Consider the following 18,377-nt stretch of genomic DNA (forward strand, 5'->3'; position numbering starts at 1 on the left):
AGGAGCGCGGCCGCTGCTGTGTCAGAGCGAGGAAGCGCGGGCGGCGGGCAGGTGAGAGGTGGTGTCTGTGTGTCTGTCTGTGTGTGTGTGTGTGTCTGTGTATGTATAATGTGTGTGTGTCTGTGTGTGTGTTGGTCTGTGTTTGTGTAGCCTGGCCCTGGAGGAGATGGGGACATGAGGAGAAGACCATGAGGGGAGTGATGGAGAGATGGCAGTGATGGGGTGCAGGCAATGATGGGGAGAGGGGAGTGATGGGGTGAAGGCAATGATGCATTGATGGGGTGAAGGCAACGATGGGGAGAAGGGAGTGATGGGGTGAAGGCAATGATGGGGAGACAGCAGTGATGGGGTGAAGGCAACGATGGGGAGAAGGGAGTGATGGGGTGAAGGCAATGATGGAGAGAAGGGAGTGATGGGGAGAAGGGAGTGATGGGGTGAAGGCAATGATGGGGAGACAGCAGTGATGGGGTGAAGGCAATGATGGGGAGAAGGGAGTGATGGGGTGAAGGCAATGATGGGGAGAAGGGAGTGATGGGGTGAAGGCAATGATGGGGAGAAGGGAGTGATGGGGTGAAGGCAATGATGGGGAGAAGAAAGTGATGGGGTGAAGGCAATGATGGGGAGAAGGGAGTGATGGGGTGAAGGCAATGATGGGGTGAAGGGGGTGATGGAGCACTTATTCAAAACCTATGGTGAGTTGAGTCACATTATAAATGTTATTTAATTATAAGTATGCACTGCTACACTACAACCGTGTCCATAGCCCCGCCCCCTTATGACCAAAGCCCCACCCCTGCCACACCTCCATCCCCGCCCTGCCGGGCCATGGAAGAATGGTCTTGCTTGAAACCGGTCCCTGGTGCAAAAAAGGTTATGGACCACTGCTGTAGCGGGTGAACGTGCACAATTATTAAAAGATTTCTAGTCTCAAATACATGAATCTAAGTTTAAAATAAGTTCCCCAGAAGGTAAGCAATCCCTTAAATGGTTTTAAAAAATATGATACAAATCCTTTGTACCAAAGATCAGTTGTAGACAAAGAGGAGAAAAGGCAGAAGCTGCAGGATGCCTTTAACAATTAACCATCTAAAGTCTATCACTTTATAGAAGTACCAGATCAAGGGGAGTGAACTATAGATACATAAGAGAAGCCTATGAAAGCGATTAAAGCTCATTTTGACAACACTAATACAACTCACTCTTGCACTTTGTCCAGCAAATAGTTGATCATCATCGGTCTGGACGCTGGTTCGGCTTCTTACATCAAAGTCTTCAGTCTCAAAATCTGAATCATCCAGCTCTTCCGGAGTCTGAAATATTGATGTAAAGTGAAAAACAAATCTACAATCATTTACTTACTTGTGTAGAAAGTAAACTTTACATGTAAGAAGTAATGGCCATTTACAAGTATTTTTTGTTTGCTTCACAGACTATGAGTGGTAGCCAAACAGCAACCAGTAGATGATTCCAAGAGTAGGAGATGTTAATGTTAGGCCATTAGGCTGTTCTGCTGTGAAACACGGCCTCCATATTTCTGTGTGCCTAGTGCCTTATTTCTCGTGAAAGGCTCACTGGCAGATCCTAGAGGCACGGTCACGTATCAAGAATGAGGAAAGCATGGCTGTGAAGTGTAAATATTCCGATACAGGAAAGATGTATGTCTTTGTACCGTGTTAGCCAGTAGATACAAAAATATTCAGAGAGGACTCTCAATTCCGGATATTTTTCTACAAAATATTCCAGCACCATGCTCCCGGCACTACATATATACACTCACTGGCCACTTTATTAGGTACACCATGCTAGTAACGGGTTGGACCCCCTTTTGCCTTCAGAACTGCCTCAATTCTTCGTGGCAGAGATTCAACAAGGTGCTGGAAGCATTCCTCAGAGATTTTGGACCATATTGACATGATGGCATCACACAGTTGGCGCAGATTTGTCGGCTGCACATCCCTGATGCGAATCTCCCGTTCCACCACATCCCAAAGATGCTCTATTGGATTGAGATCTGGTGACTGAGGAGGCCATTTGAGTACAGTGAACTCATTGTCATGTTCAAGAAACCAATCTGAGATGATTCGAGCTTTATGACATGGCGCATTATCCTGCTGAAAGTAGCCATCAGATGTTGGGTACATTGTGGTCATAAAGGGATGGACATGGTCAGCAACAATACTCAGGTAGGCTGTGGCGTTGCAACGATGCTCAATTGGTACCAAGGGGCCCAAAGAGTGCCAAGAAAAAATTCCCCACACCATGACACCACCACCACCAGCCTGAACCGTTGATACAAGGCAGGATGGATCCATGCTTTCATGTTGTTTACGCCAAATTCTGACCCTACCATCCGAATGTCGCAGCAGAAATCGAGACTCATCAGACCAGGCAACGTTTTTCCAATCTTCTACTGTCCAATTTCGATGAGCTTGTGCAAATTGTAGCCTCAGTTTCCTGTTCTTAGCTGAGAGGAGTGGTACCCAGTGTGGTCTTCTGCTGCTGTAGCCCATCTGCCTCAAAGTTCGACGCACTGTGCGTTCAGAGATGCTCTTCTGCCTACCTTGGTTGTAACGGGTGGCAATTTGAGTCACTGTTGCCTTTCTATCAGCTTGAACCAGTCTGCCCATTCTCCTCTGACCTCTGGCATCAACAAGGCATTTCCGGCCACAGAACTGCCGCTCACTGGATTTTTTTTCTTTTTCGGACCATTCTCTGTAAACCCTAGAGATGGTTGTGCGTGAAAATCCCAGTAGATCAGCAGTTTCTGAAATACTCAGACCAGCCCTTCTGGCACCAACAATCATGCCACGTTCAAAGGCACTCAAATCACCTTTCTTCCCCATACTGATGCTCGGTTTGAACTGCAGGAGATTGTCTTGACCATGTCTACATGCCTAAATGCACTGAGTTGCCGCCATGTGATTGGCTGATTAGAAATTAAGTCTTAACACACAGTTGGACAGGTGTACCTAATAAAGTGGCCAGTGAGTGTATATTCCTAGTTCATAGTAGATCTTCTATCTCAGGTTAAACAGTAAGTAGTTCCCATACTGAGAAGGACTGGCCACGTCCGATCTCATAGTGCAATGCACATGCTATTTCAATCTTACATTTTCTGCTGGTCTCTTGTCCAAATGTAATTTTTAGAATAAGTCATGTAAAACCTACTCTGATCATCAGCACTGCCTTCCGGATATCACGAATCCCATCATACACGAATCGAGATGCATCAATAAATTCGTTTTCATCCATTGGCAGATTGGAGTCTCCACTGAGAGCTTCAACTGCTGCTTCAACTTGCTCTGTGAATCGCGGCATGACTGAAAAGTAAATTGTCTGGTTAATACATGTGGTAAAGCCATACTGGGCAGCACGGTGGCTCAGTGGTTAGCGCTGCAGCCTTGCAGCGCTGGGGTCCTGGGTTCGAATCCCACCAAGGACAACACCTGCAAGGAGTTTGTATGTTCTCCCCGTGTTTGCGTGGGTTTCCTCCGGGCACTCCGGTTTCCTCCCACACTCCAAAGACATACTGATAGGGAATTTAGATTGTGAGCCCCATCGGGGACAGTGATGGTAATGTGTGCAAACTGTAAAGCGCTGCGGAATATGTTAGCGCTATATAAAAATAAAGATTATTATTATTATTACTGCATAGTGTGCAACTCCGCCAAACACAGCACACCCTCATCAGAAAGAAGTCTAAATTAGTACTTAGGTCAGAACTAGGAAGGAGCGGGTCAATCCAAGGAGGCTCGGCTTGAAGTTCAATTTCCTCAAGGCACAAACCAGTAACAGCACCTTAACAACAGTGGAGAAAATGGCATTTTCACACCGTGTCCTAATTTTGCTACTAAAGAAAAGCCCAGAAACCAAGGATTGTGTCTCACAGAAAGTATTGCTTCTGGATTGTTAGACGGGAAAGCCAAATGAAAGATCTCCAGAATTCATACATTTAAACACAACTGCTAACCTCAAAGTGTGTGTTGTAAAATATATATATAAAGCTCAATGTGTGTGTGTATGTATGTATGGGACTGGAATCTGCACCGTTGCAGCTACAGCCATAAAATTTTGCACATTCACACTTCTGGACCCCGAAAGCATCATAGGCTATGTTGTGAGGCGAAATTTTAACCCCGCGCCTTCCAATTCACCAAACAATTTGGCCTATTATTCTTATCATTTCTATGGTGTTATCTTCCTTCTGCAAAGCTGGAAATAACACAATTTATTACCGTGCCAACACAAACCACCCTCTGACACAGACTGCAGGGGGAGCCCAGTATCACACAGGATAGGATTAGATACACGGCTCAGCAGACAGCATCATACAGGATAGGATTAGATACACGGCTCAGCAGTCAGTATCACACAGGAAAGGATTAGACACACAGCTCAGCAGTCAGTATCACACAGGATAGGATTAGATACACGGCTCAGCAGTCAGTATCACACAGGAAAGGATTAGACACACAGCTCAGCACACAGTATCCCACAGAATAGTATTAAATACACGGCTCAGCAGACAGTATCACACAGAACAGTATTAGATACATGGCTCAGCAGTCAGTATCACACATGATAGGATTAGATACACAGCGCAGCAGTCAGTAACACACAGGAAAGGAATAGATACACGGCTCAGCAGACAGTATCACACAGGAGAGGATTAGATACACAGCTCAGCACAGTATCACACAGAACAGTATTAGATACATGGCTCAGCAGTCAGTATCACACAAGATAGGATTAGATACGCGGCTCAGCAGTCAGTATCACAGAGGAGAGGATTAGATACACAGCTCAACACAGTATCACACAGAACAGTATTAGATACATGGCTCAGCAGTTAGTATCACACAGGATAGGATTAGATACACAGCTCAGCAGTCAGTATCACACAGGATAGGATTAGATACACAGCTCAGCAGTCAGTATCACACAGGAAAGGAATAGATACACGGTTCAGCAGACAGTATCACACAGGATAGGATTAGATACACGGCTCTGCAGTCAGTAAAGCTGGAGTCACACATAGCGACTCACCAGCGATCCCGACAACGATATCAACGTGTCAGGATCGCTGGTGAGTCGCTATGTGATCGCTGGTGAGCTGACACACAGACAGCTTCACCAGCGACGCCGAGCGTGCGGCGTCGCTGTGTTCGTTAGTTACCAGCGCGCTGATGCAGGGAGCTGGTAACTAACGTACACATCGGGTATCTAAAGGACGCATGTCCCTTGGATACCCGATGTGTACGTTAGTTACCAGCTCCCTGCATCAGCGCGCTGGTAACTAACGTACACATCGGGTATTTAAGGGACGCGTGCTGGCAAGCTGGAGACCAGCGACAAAAGAAATGTCCAGTGGTTTCCTACAGCGATCAGCGATACCGGCAGGGGGGCTGGTCGCTGATCACTGTCACACACAGCGATCTCGCTGGTGAGATCGCTGTTGTGTCACAAAACTTGTGACTCAGCTGCGATCTCGCTAGCGAGATCACTATGTGTAACGGGGCCCTAACACACGATAGGATTAGGTACATGGCTCAGCAGTCAGTATCACACAGGATAGGGTTAGACACACTGCTCAGCAGTCAGTATCACACAGGAGAGGATTTGGTACACAGCTCAGCAGACATTATCACACAGGATAGGGTTAGATACACAGCTCAGAAACAGGATGTGCCAAAGGAGAGGACATTTTCATTCCAAGAATTCCACTCATTCCATCTGATTTGTTTTTTGATTTTAAACGCCTCCAGTTTCCAGTTCAACTGCTATTTGCAATGTCCATTAGCAATGCTCAGGGACAGTCCTTGAAAGTAGTAGGGATTGATTTGCAATCTCCATGCTTTTCTCATGGTCAACCTTACGTGGTCTGTTCAAGAGTTGAAACTGCCAAAAATCTGTTCATCTTTGCACCGAAAGGAAAAACCAAAAATCTTGAATGAGTTGAAAAAGCCGGATTACTTACCGGTAATGCTCTTTTAATGAGTCCACGACAGCACCCACTTGGAGAGAGGGATCCGCCCATAGGAACAGGAAACCTACAGAGATAAAAGAGGGCGGTCCGCCTCTCCTCCTCAGTTGTATTTCAGAGTACCCGGAGGACCGCCAATTATTAGGCCATTATATTAATCAATATTTAAAATTTATCAATTTTACATCTAAGAAGGTGTATATACATTGTTAACTTCTAGGGAGGGTTAGTGAACGGGTGCTGTCGTGGACTCATTAAAAGAGCATTACCGGTAAGTAATCCGGCTTTTTACTCTTCGCCACGACAGCACCCACTTGGAGAGACTTTCAGAGACCTTCACCTGGGAGGGACCACCGTGCTGAGGACCGCTCTACCAAAGGCTAGGTCAGATGAGCATGATAAGTCAAGCCTATAGTGGTTATAAAAAGTAGAAGGCGTCGACCAAGTTGCGGCCTTACATATAGACTCGATTGCGACGTCTCCCCTCTGCGCCCACGAGGATGCCATAGCTCTGGCGGAATGTGCCCTGATACCCTCCGGAGGATTTTTATTTCTCGCGGAGTTTGCCAGACAGATCGCGTCCCTAATCCACAGAGACAGAGTACCCCTTGTGACTTCATATCCCTTCTTTGGCTCTGGAAAGAAATAAACAGAGCCCTACTCTTCCTCCAGCTGTTAGACTTCTCGATGTATTGTAACACTGCTCTTCTAACGTCTAGTGTATGGAATTTTTCTTCTGGAGTAGAATGGTTACTGTAAAATGAAGGGAGGTGGATCTCTTGCGACCTATAAAATTTCCCCGCTACTTTTGGCAGAAACGAGGGGTCTGGTTTTAATATCAACTGATCCTGGAATGTTTAACAAGAACGGAGGTTCTATTGAAAGTGTCTGTATGTCGATGACCCTTCCGGCTGAAGTTAGTGCCACTAGCAGTACCGTCTTAAGAGATAAGTGTTTAAGGGATATTGAGTGTAATGGATCAAAGGGGAGCGCGTTAGGGCATCTAGTACCAGATTCAAGTCCCAGGGAGGCACTCTGGGTATGTGTACTGGTTCGCTCTGTTCACAGCCAGAGATGAGTCTGGCTATCCATCTATTGCCTACCATGCTATCATTATAGAGGGCCCCTAGAGCAGACACTTGAACTTTTAGTGTGTTGACGGATAGCCCTAGATCTTTCCCCTTTTTGTAGAAATTCTAGAATGGGTGTTATCGGGATTTCTCTAGAGTCGGAAGCTGTGTGGAACTCTAGGAACTTCCTCCATACCCTGTTATAACTCTTTGTAGTAGCCAATTTTCGACTCTGTAGGAGGGTATTGACTAGTCCCCCCGTGAACACTCTTGCTCTCAACATCTCCCTTCCAAGATCCAGCCGTCAAGCGGAGATTGTCCACTTGAGGATGGAAGAATGGCCCCTGAGAGAGGAGCTTGTGGGCTGAGGGAGCACCCAAGGGTTTGTCACTGACATTGCTTGTAGGCACAAAAACCCCTTGCCTCCTGGGCCAAAATGGCGCTATTAAGATTATTCTCGCCTTTTCTGCCTTGATCTTCCTGATAACCTGCCGCAGTAGTATGATTGGGTGAAAGGCATATGCCAATCTGAACTGCCACGGGGCTTGGAGGGCATCCAGAATTTCCAGACAGTCTGCCACGTTCAGGGAGGCGAACCTTGGCCCCTGTCTGTTTTGTTTGGTGGCAAAGAGATCTATCTGGGAAAGACCCCACAGTGACACGACGTGTTTGAATATTTGCCGGCTCAGGCACCATTATCCTTGCCATAACGTGTGGCGACTTAGAAAGTCTGCTTCTGAATTGTCTCTTCCTCTTATGTGGACAGCCGAGAGAGACAAAAATTGTTTTTAGGCCAAGAATAAAAATTTTCTTGCGGAAGACATTAAGCTGTTCGATCGAGTTCCGCCTTGCCTGTTCAGATATGCTACCACTGTGGTGTTGTCTGAAAGGATTCTCATGTGTTCTCCTTGTAGCTGTGGAAAGAAGTGATATAACGCATGACTAACCGCATTCAGATCTTTTAAGTTTGAGGAATCTTGTCTCTCGCTTATATCCCATTGGCCTTGGGAGAAGATCTCCCCCATATGAGCCCCCCATCCTGTAGGGCTGGCATCAGTAGTAACTATACCGGAAGGTGTTATCACCCATGACACTCCTCTCGATAGATTATTGTCATCTAACCACCATACTAGGGAAGTTAGGACTGTTTGGGATAAGGTGATTTCCTTTGCCAAATTCCCTCGGACACAAGCCTCCTCTAGGAGAATCTAATGTTGTAGTTCCCTGGTGTGGAACTGGGCCCACTGAACCGCTGGGATGCAGGAGGTAAGAGACCCCAAGAGGGACATTGCTTCCCTCAAGGACAGGCCTGGTTTGTCTATTGCTAATGTGATCTTTGTTTTGATCATTGCAATCTTTACCTGTGGTAGCAGACATTTTTGTAACGCATGACCTCGGACCTGTGAGCGCGGGTGGTCTCCCATTCGGGCCCAGGCCGCTTAGCGGCCGCCACCCGACGAACGCAATCACGCTCGGTCTAGAATGGCCGGCGGCCTAGTTGGAGACCTAGGAAGGACTGGACGGATTGTGGCTCGACTCTGGACTTCTTGAAGTTTATTATCCAACCTAGAGCCTGTAGGGATTAAGATTGCGTCAGCAACTCGTCTATTACATTGTCGAGTTGAGTTGCCTATTATTAAGAAGTCTTCCAGATAGGGTATTATCAAGCTGTGTTTCTGGCATAGGAAGGCCTTTACTTCCAGCATCACCTTTGTAAAGACCCGTGGTGCAATGGAGAGGCCGAATGGCATGGCTGTGAACTGGAGATGGTGTATGGTGCCATCGAGGGACACCGCCACTCAGGTATTTCTGATACCTGTAGTGGATGGGAAGAGTATTATAAGCATCCTTTAGGTCTAGGTCCTCCATCAATTGGGGAAGAGAAGTTTAATTGTAGACTTAATATACTCCATCTTAAATCGTTGATTTTTGACAAATGTATTTAGCTTTTTCAGGTTGATGATTGTCCCTGAAAGAGCCATCTGGCTTAGGTACTAGAAAAAAAGAGGGGAGTAAAACCCTCTCTCTTCCTGCCCTTTGGGCACATGGTCCAATACTTCTTTGTCCAACAAGCTTAGAATCTCAACTTCCAGGGCCTGCAGTTGGATTGGTGAGTTGAGAGATGCTATAATAACCGAGTTATGTGGGGTATGATGGAACTCTATCTTTAGCCCATTTCTAACAATGTCCAGGACCCAAGAACTGGCTGTGATTTTTCCCCATTCTCAGAGGAAAAAAATTTTAGTCTTCCTCCTACTGTAGGGACTAGCCCTTTAGTTTCTGTCTCTACGGGAGGATCTTGTCCTCCTTTATGGCCCAACGATTCTGGTTTTCCGTTGGCTTTCCTCTGCCAAATGGCCATCTCCTAAACGCCCTCCCTCACAAGGAATGGCACAGAGCTTTGCCTTGGATTGGGTACTGCCTCTCCGGCTTTTAAGCCATAGACTATGCCTGGCGTTATTAAGTAAGCCTGCTGTCCTGGATGCCAAACGTAATGAGTCAGCAGAAGCGTCCGCTATAAACGCAGCCGCGCCACGGATCATGGGAACAGCGGCTCGTAATCTGTTCCTTTTTGGTCTATTTGCTGGTCTAGTTGATCAATCCAGATCAGCATAGAACGGCCCATGCAAGTGCTGGCTATTGACGGCTTAAACGTGCCGGTAGCTGCCTCCCATGCCCTTTTCAGTGCGGCATTGGCCTTACGGTCGAGTGGATCTTTTAGCACGCCCTGATTGTTTTGAGGTAGAGGCGACAACAGCGTCCACTTTCGGGACCTTAGACCCCGTTACCAACTCCTTGTCACTGAAGGGGTACCTTCTCCTTGAAGCCGAGGGGAAGTAACCTCTCCTGGTCCTGTTTCTCCCATTCTTTCTTAACCAGGCTTTTATGACTGGTATAACAGGGAAGGCTCTCCTCTTCCTATCAGTTAGTCCTGCAAACATTATTTGTTTGCAGCTCCCTTGTGTCTGTGCATCCCATGGTGTTTCTCACGGACTTAACTAAGTTGTCCATGTTCTCTAAGGGGAAACGCAAACACCCCTCCATACCTGAGGAGGATGACGATGTGGATATGTTAGAGCGATCAGAGATCACAGCCTCGTCAGAGTCTGAGCTGGCCACAGTCGGTTTCTTAGTCTTAGTATGTGTAGGTGTACTACTAGACTGGGTTAAGGCCCGTAACTTCTGTGGCTGACGCTGAAGCCCGTTTCGCAGTCTCATTAATGCATTTTTTACATAGCCTTTTTTTTTTTTTTTTTTTCCTGAGGGAGGAGATGTAGCGAAGAGGAGAAGAGGGAGAGAGGAAGGGAGAGGTATTTGTCAGCTTGATAGGCAGAGAGTCGTCCACTCACCCAGAGAAGCTGTAGGTACCGGCTCAGGAGGCTGAGATGGGGGCTTGTTGGCGTGGCTTCTGTCCGAGGAACCTCTGCCAGAGTGGTCCTTGGATGCCACCGTGTCACCTGCAAAACATGCTTGCCTGCTAAACCCTTCGCAGCAGGGTTTTGTTTTTTTTTGCTCCACCATTATTTTGCCGGTACTCCCTCCCCCCCCCCCCGGGAGCACCTCCTCAGGGTAGGCGCAGCTAATTTGCGTATGCTCGGCCTGGTATACAGCCGCCGCGCCGCGCCGCAGAATATTGTCCCTCTTTTTTTTTCCCTTTTCTCCTTTTGCAGCTTCTGCAGGGAGGGGGTGGGGAGCGCTTCGCATGCTTATGCGCGGTCTCGCGATGCTCCTGAGACCATGCGTGCACCTTGCCGCTGGGGATTCTCCAGTGACCCGGAAGTTCCCCCTTACCACTTCCGGTATCGGCGCTGCATGTGCGTCCTCCCTCTGGGGACTGAAGCCATGGGAAAACGGAGGCTGCATCTGTTCCCTCCGGTTCCGCGCTCCCACACGGACCGGGACGGCCATCTCCGGACCCCGGTGGCGTGTATATGCAGGAGAACCCCGGGCGGCCTCACCCGGACCCGTTGTTTCTGCCATCGCTGCTGCGGCTGTTCAGTCGAGGAAGGAGCCGGATTACAGCACTCCCCCGTCGCTGCTTCTGGACCGGAACCCCCTGCCGTTCCCACAGAGACTGCACAGGCGGTTCCTTGGCCCAGGTATGTCTGTAGAGGAATCCTGCTGTCTTCCACCGGAACAGGAAACCAACTGAGGACGAGAGGCGGACCGCCCTCTTTTATCTCTGTAGGTTTCCTGCTCCTATGGGCGGATCCCTCTCTCCAAGTGGGTGCTGTCGTGGCGAAGAGTAAAATAAAATTTTATCAATACTTGGGTAATCGTTTAGTTAATTTGTGTTGCAAATCTGTAGTGTTGAATATATGATGTGAAATGTTTTTATGTGCAATATAATCATTATAATTTGTTATAACTAACCACAGTTGGTTACTATGCCCAGGCAACCCCGGGCTCTTCAGCTAGTATATATATATTTTTTGCACACTTTCATGTTGTAATAGTCTGATATTCAACCCGCCCAAACCACTGGAGTAAAGTGGGTCGCCCCCATCCCAGGGCTGTGGGGTACTCGGTACCGGGCCGGTGTCAGTGGGATGTGTCACAGCAGCAGTGACCCGGTCCGTGGCCCTGGGCGCCCAAGTAATGGGGAAATGTAATGGTGTAATGGAATAGTTTGTGACGCCACCTGTGGTGTTTGGCAAGCAAGATGCTAAGCCAACGCTGCGTGCAGATCCTCTGGGGCTAATGGTGGGTTGCAGCATAGATGGTGTAGCTCCCCACAGGTGAAGCTGTAACCCCAGGGCAGTGTATAGCAGGGCTGTGGAGTCGAAGTTAGTTTTGGTTGGAGTCGGAGTCGGTAGAAATGTACCGACTCCAGCTTTAAAAAAAATGTATTAATATTTCATAATTGAACTTTCATATGAATTTTATAAATGTTACTCAAATATATATGTTCTATCAAACTATGAACAACAGTGATAAGCAGTTCTGCTGGAGATAGAGACATTTCTTACTTCTTGTGTGTCACTGTTCTCCACTGCCCTTATCTAATCTTATACTTGGTTAACCTCATGCTGCCCCAACCCCCCTACTTACAATGTATGAAACTGAAAGTGAAAATGTGTTGCAAATTCTTAGTAGTAAAGCTCCTCCTCTAGACTAGATCATACTAGGTGTGCGTCTTCCAAGCATCTCACAGCTGCCTGCTACTCAGAAGAGGAAGACTGTAAGAAGTATTATCCTTTCAACAAACTTTGCATCAGTTAACTGTGAGTACATGAGGAATAATAACAGTATTACTGACCACTATATCAGTTGTACGACCTGGCAATAATTTTGTACAATTGTTTTTAGGAAAAACAATTGTCATTTGGATTGTGAATGCAGAATTAAAAACCTGAGAGTGTCAAAGAAGCATCACATTAAATCAGCTGTATTTGAACATTTCACCATCACTCAAGATAGAAAACATTATGTCTGTCAGTGTATGACAAATGATCCAGACGAAAACAAATGCTGTGAAGCCAAGATGAGTGCATATTCAGGCAAAGATAAAAATGCTCCTACCAGAGCTTCTAATCTAAAGAGACTTTTACAACGCTTTCATCCAGAAGTACAGAAAGCAGTGGATGAGAAAGACTGCATCCAAACCAATGAACCAGTGCCCAGCTCTTCCAGCCAAACAAAGGAGCAGAGAACTTTGCAGCCATCAGTTGCAAGATATTTTGTCAGTGACAAAGTTACTGTGACAATGACAGTAGATACATTTAAAAAACAGATCATAGAGCTTGTTGTAAAGGATAGTGTGCCTATTTCATTATTTTCACGACCAGCTTTTATGTGTCTGAATGGGGAAATGGCCCGCAAGCTTGGTGTTTCTCTGGAGAGAGAGAGTATTAGAAAATTAGTAATCGAAGAAGCTTTTAAACAAAAGGAAGAACTTAAAAAAAACTCTCAAGGGACGCTTTCTGTTTCTTAAAATGGATGCCTGCACACGTCACAGAGTGAACTATTTTGCCATCAATGTCCGATATGTTTGTGACAAAAATGAAAGTTACCAAGACATTGGCAGTAAAAGACACCAAAGCTCATCACACCAGTGAGTTTCTCCAGGTCTTGGTGGAAAAGGTTCTGCAAGACTATGAACTTAAAAAAGAGCAAGTTCTTTCTGTCGTAACTGACAATGCTTCAAATATAAGTACTATTAAGCTAATGAATGAGAGTAATGATGGTGACCAGCAGCTAGAAGAACATTCTGGGTCCACAGACTCAGAAATGTTTGAAATAGAGGAACACAGTATTGTAACTGAGGAGCAAACTGAAGTTGCTTCAGATGAACAGCAACATGATAGTTTAGATGATCTTGTTGAAACTGTGTCAATATGTTCTTTCATTCATCACATGCGCTGTGTTGTGCATACGCTACAGCTGGCTATAAGAGACAGTCTGCAAGAAGGACATGCTGCTGCACTGATTGGCAAGGTGAGAAAATTGGCTACTGTTGCCAGAACCCCTAAAGTTGACTCAATTTTGAAGAGACGTGCTGGAAAAGGGGCAATTATTGATCAAGCCACACGATGGGGCAGTACTTACTTAATGATTCAGCGCTTGGTTGAACTGAAAACCTTTCTTGTAGACATGGCTAACCCTCAACTGACGCTAAATGAAAGTCAGTGGAATCAGGTGACTGAGCTGGAAAAATTGCTAGAGCACCCATTTACAGTGACTAAAAAATTACAAGCAGAGGACTTAACTCCAGGTATTTTCTTAAAGGAGTGGAAGAACCTGATGTTTCGCCTGTCCCAAAGAGGAGGGTTAATTGCAAGTGGCATTGCTACATCAATGAAACGGAGAGAGGAGCTACTATTACAAAATAACATTCTTTTGGCAGCTGTTTATGTAGACCCAATGCATCGGATTCTTCTAGATGATCAACAGCTAAGTAAAGGAAAAGAAGCTCTGTTTGAAATAGCAGTAAGGATGAAAGGGTTGCAGAACAGTCAGGAGGAACAAGAAGAATTTGGTCGTCCTGCCACATCTTCACCCTCATCATCAACTGATGAAGAATTTAATTTCGAAAAATATTTGGATCACAAGGACCGTGCAAAGCGTTCCCGCATAGAAGAAGAGTCATCCCCATCAAGGAACACAGCCAGTACATTTCAGCAGAATTTTTCATGTGCACTAAAAGAAATTGAGAAATTTGACCGTTCATCAAAAATAACAGTGCAACAAGCGATTCCTCTGTATCCTGACATTGTCAGAGATGTTGCCCGAGTGGTTACTGCTTTGCCACCAACACAAGTTAGTGTAGAGAGGTTGTTCTCTGCTCTCAAAATAATTAGATCAGATTTGAGGGCATCCATGAAGGAGGATCTGACAGAGGCAATACTTTTTCTGAGGACAAATTTATAGATTTCTCCTTATTAACTGCATAAAAGTGTTTATTGCATATTTACTTACAGTTTAGAAAAGTTTATAAAAGTTATTTGCTATATTCTAATTGTATTCTAATAAATGTAGTTTTTGCTCTAAGTGGTCTGATTACTTATATGATGGTGAGAAACTGAATAAGCACGATGTTTAATATTTTACAACAGTAAATTTGATGTTATGAAATGGCCATTTATGAAGGAGTCGGAGTCGGAGCCGGAGCCTGATAAAATCCAGGAGTCGGAGTCGCAACTGTGGCTTACCGACTCCACAGCCCTGGTGTATAGGCGCAGGTAGTGTAGAGGAGGACACCCAGATGTAGCGGTGTTGACGGTGTTGGTGCACAATGACTGGAAGACACCAGGGCTTGTAGTTCCAAAGCTTTACTCACAGTTCGTAGTACACACTGGTGCCTGCCTCCATGCCGTGTCCTCCGGGGCAGAGACTCAATCAACCTCCCGGGCAAATTAGGCCTCTCCTCTCCAACACTCCGCCAACATGTACCTGTCCTGAACGACTCCTCTATTGCGCCTTTTAGTGTGAAGAGCTCCAGTACCGTGGTACTCTGAAGTTCCTCCTGTCAGATGTTCCTAACAACTCTTCCTTGTACGGCAGACAGCAGCAGCCTACTTCGGGGACTCCCTTTATCCCGAGTCCCGGCTCTCTATACAGATGCTGTTGTGCCCCAAGTCTTGGATGGGAGTAGTGCATTTACAGCCAACTAGTCCACCGGTGTCTGCTGCAGAACCATAAGTGTCCATACAACCTCGGGGACCGGGCCCCGGCCTTGCGCTGAGAACCTATAGGCAGGGTTCCTCTTCCAACCCACAACTCCTCTCTGTTCTCCTACTCCTTCGCTCCACGTTGTTCCTTCTCGCTCTTATGGAAGCTTAGGTTGCAGTTCTACGTCTTTCTCCTTCTGTTCCTTTCCTAGGGAGCTCGTTCCACTAAGAACAGTCCTCAGCCTCGCCTGACTGTCTTCCTCCGCCTTGAGCTCCCCTCAGGCTGACCTCCTGTCAGCCTGCTCTCTGACTCAGACTCCCCGTCTCACTGACCTCCCGTCAGACTGACTTGTAATTCTAAACTTTCCCACTCTTTTATACCTAACTCCACCCACCTCCCAGCACATCTCGTGTTACGAAGCAAGGACCCACGAAAGGTGCTCTGCTATCCTCTAAGCATGGAGCCGCAATCTGGTCCATTGCTGAACTATCCTGTGTGTGGGTGCAGGTGTTGGAGTGTGGACAGGAGTTCCCAACTTACCTAGTTGGTGGGGCACTACATCTTAGGAGAAGGTGCAGTACCTCTGTGGCGACTGAGCCTCAAGGGCGCCACATAAAGCAGCAATGGTTGCTTTTGGGACATGACCTTTATTTATTTATTTATTTTAACAGCTCAGGGATTTCTTTCTATACATCTTTTAAAAAAAAGGGCATATTATATTTTTTTTGTTTTATATGTCTATTTTAGCAATTGCACACCCCAAGTCAATACTGCCTGCTATTGCTGCATATTTGTTTCAAGGGATGAACGTGTAGCTACTTCGCAACAGAAAATGTAAGGGTTTTAATGTATTGTCTTTCACCTGTTTGTAATTCATGCTTGCAGAGGAGACCACAGAATGTTAGGGTAGGTGCACACAACCGTTTCCTCTCCGTTCGAGAAAAATGTCCGATTACTCTGATCACACTTGGATCAGGGTGGCATCAGTTTTCCTCAGAGCTGGAGGGGAAAAGAAAAAAAAAGTCTCTCCATTGTGTTAGTCTGTGAAATTCGGACCATACTCTGATTTTTTTATGGACCCGTAGAATTGCACTGTCAATTTTGATGTGACACTAGAATCAAAATCAGATACGTCCGATGAAAATCTGAGACGCGAGCACAGTTCTATAGAATATCATGGGTACGAGTGAAGTCTGAAAACCTTGGATAGCACTCGTCCCATTAGTAGGTCTTGTGCACATGCTCTTAGACACTTATTTTCTGGGTAATTAACCCCTTTACCCCCAAGGGTGGTTTGCAAGTTCATGACAGGTCAATTTTTACAATTCTGACCACTATCCCTTTATGAGGTAATAACTCTGGAACGCTTTCATGGATCCCAGTGATTCTGACATTGTTTTCTCACAACATATTGTACTTCATGAGAGTGGTGAAATTTCATTGATATAACTTGCGTTTATTTGTGAAAAAAAGGAAATTTGGTGAAAATTTCACAATTTTTCAAATTTGAATTTTTATGCCCTCAAATCACAGAGATATGGCACACAAAAAACATAATAAATAACATTTCCCAAATGTTTACTTTACATAAGCACAATTTGGGAACCAAAATGTATTTTTGTTAGGAAGTTATAAGGGTTAAAAGTTGACCAGCGACTTCTCATTTTTACAACACCATTTTATTTTTAGGGATCACCTCACATTTGAAGTCACTTTGAGGGGTCTATATGATAGAAATTACCCAAAAGTGACACCATTCTAAAAAACTGCACCCCTCAAGGTGCTTAAACCCACATTCAAAAAGTTTATTAACCCTTCAGGAGCTTCACAGGAATTTTTTTTTTAAAAATGAACATTTAACTTTTTTTTCACAAAAAAATTACTTCAGGTCCAATTTTTTTTATTTTACCAAGGGTAACAGGAGAAATTGGACTGCAAAAGTTATTGTGCAATTTGTCCTGAATACGCTGATACCCCATATGTGGGGGTAAATGACTATTTTGGCGCATGGCAGAGCTCGGAGGAGAAGCAGCGCCATTTGACTTTTTAGGCTAGAATTGAGATCGGATGCCATGTTGCTTTTGGAAAGCCCGATTTGCCAATTTGTCCTGAGTATGCTGATATCCCTTATGTGGGAGAAAACTACTGAATGGGCACACGTCGGGGCTCGGAAGGAAGTAGTGACATTTTGGAATGCAGACTTTGATGGAATGGTCTGCGGGTGTCATGTTGCCTTAGGAGAGCCAGAAGCGCAACACAAAATAACCCCTAAAATATAGCTTTTAATTCAATCACTAAAAAAATTATTTAGTAAAAATGACTAAATACCTAAGGAGGTAGAGGATGAAATTGAGAGTGGCCAAACCAATATTATATTTCTATGTGGTAATCACAGCACATGGGGCAAAAAGGCTAAACTGCACTAATACGCCCTAATCCAACCCTTCCTAACCGCGGAGGTTGGCACCCTAGTTGTTGACGATATGGCACCCCCGCTCAACGCTGGTGTCCCTAAAAAGCCCCTAAGCCTCCCTACGTATACAAAAAAGGACACAAAAAATATACACACACACACCTATGATTCCGAAACAAAAAATGAGGAGACAATAATTGTCTCATAGATAAAGTGCTTGTAAACTTATCTCGTAGTCAGTCTAATGATATAAATACCCCCAAAAAATACACTTATCTCGTAGTCAAAAAGAAAAGGGGTATCAAAGTGCAGCTTTAGTAAGACTTATCTCGTAGTCGAAAAATGCTGTTATGCTGCAATAGGCAGACCCGTATATCAAGTAATAGTGTCAATAAAAAACGTCTACAAGAGAATTTAGTATATAGCACATATGACAATACATTTGTCCAGGTCCAAGGACAAGCACCTAGAAAATAATCACAACACTGCACATTAACAAGCAGAAAAATGAATCCTGTGTTGCACATACTGCGGCCATTATTTAGAAGCAGGGATTAATAGTAGCCCTGTTTCACTAGTAGGTACAATCCACCTCAGAAAAAATGTCTGCATATAAGGCAAAAATACACACCAGTCGTGCTAGTTCACACAGATCATAAACAAAACTTTGAGGCTAGCAGATTCACCTCAATTGCGATTTCTCATGTGGTACAAAAGATATTTCATAGACAGTGCATACAATGTATAGTCTAACGGAGCGTCATTGCTCATTAGAAACTCTCAGTACCACAGAAAAGTC

The 18,377-nt window shown here is 45.3% G+C and overlaps 1 protein-coding gene across 1 annotated transcript in view; it reads right to left on the reverse strand.

Moving 5' to 3' along the window:
- Window positions 1-18,377, reverse strand: part of CTNNA1 (catenin alpha 1) — a 143,737-nt gene that overhangs the window by 33,513 nt on the left and 91,847 nt on the right. The window contains exons 13-14 of the mRNA XM_073573743.1: window positions 3,169-3,320; window positions 1,200-1,310 (exon numbers count right to left, since the gene is read on the reverse strand). Coding sequence (XP_073429844.1) covers window positions 1,200-1,310; window positions 3,169-3,320 — 263 coding nt within the window. The remainder of the gene's footprint in view (window positions 1-1,199; window positions 1,311-3,168; window positions 3,321-18,377) is intronic.

Source organism: Dendrobates tinctorius, unplaced genomic scaffold (assembly GCF_039654945.1).
Source record: "Dendrobates tinctorius isolate UK_male_01 unplaced genomic scaffold, ASM3965494v1 ptg000036l, whole genome shotgun sequence".
Classification (NCBI taxonomy): Eukaryota; Metazoa; Chordata; class Amphibia; order Anura; family Dendrobatidae; genus Dendrobates; species Dendrobates tinctorius.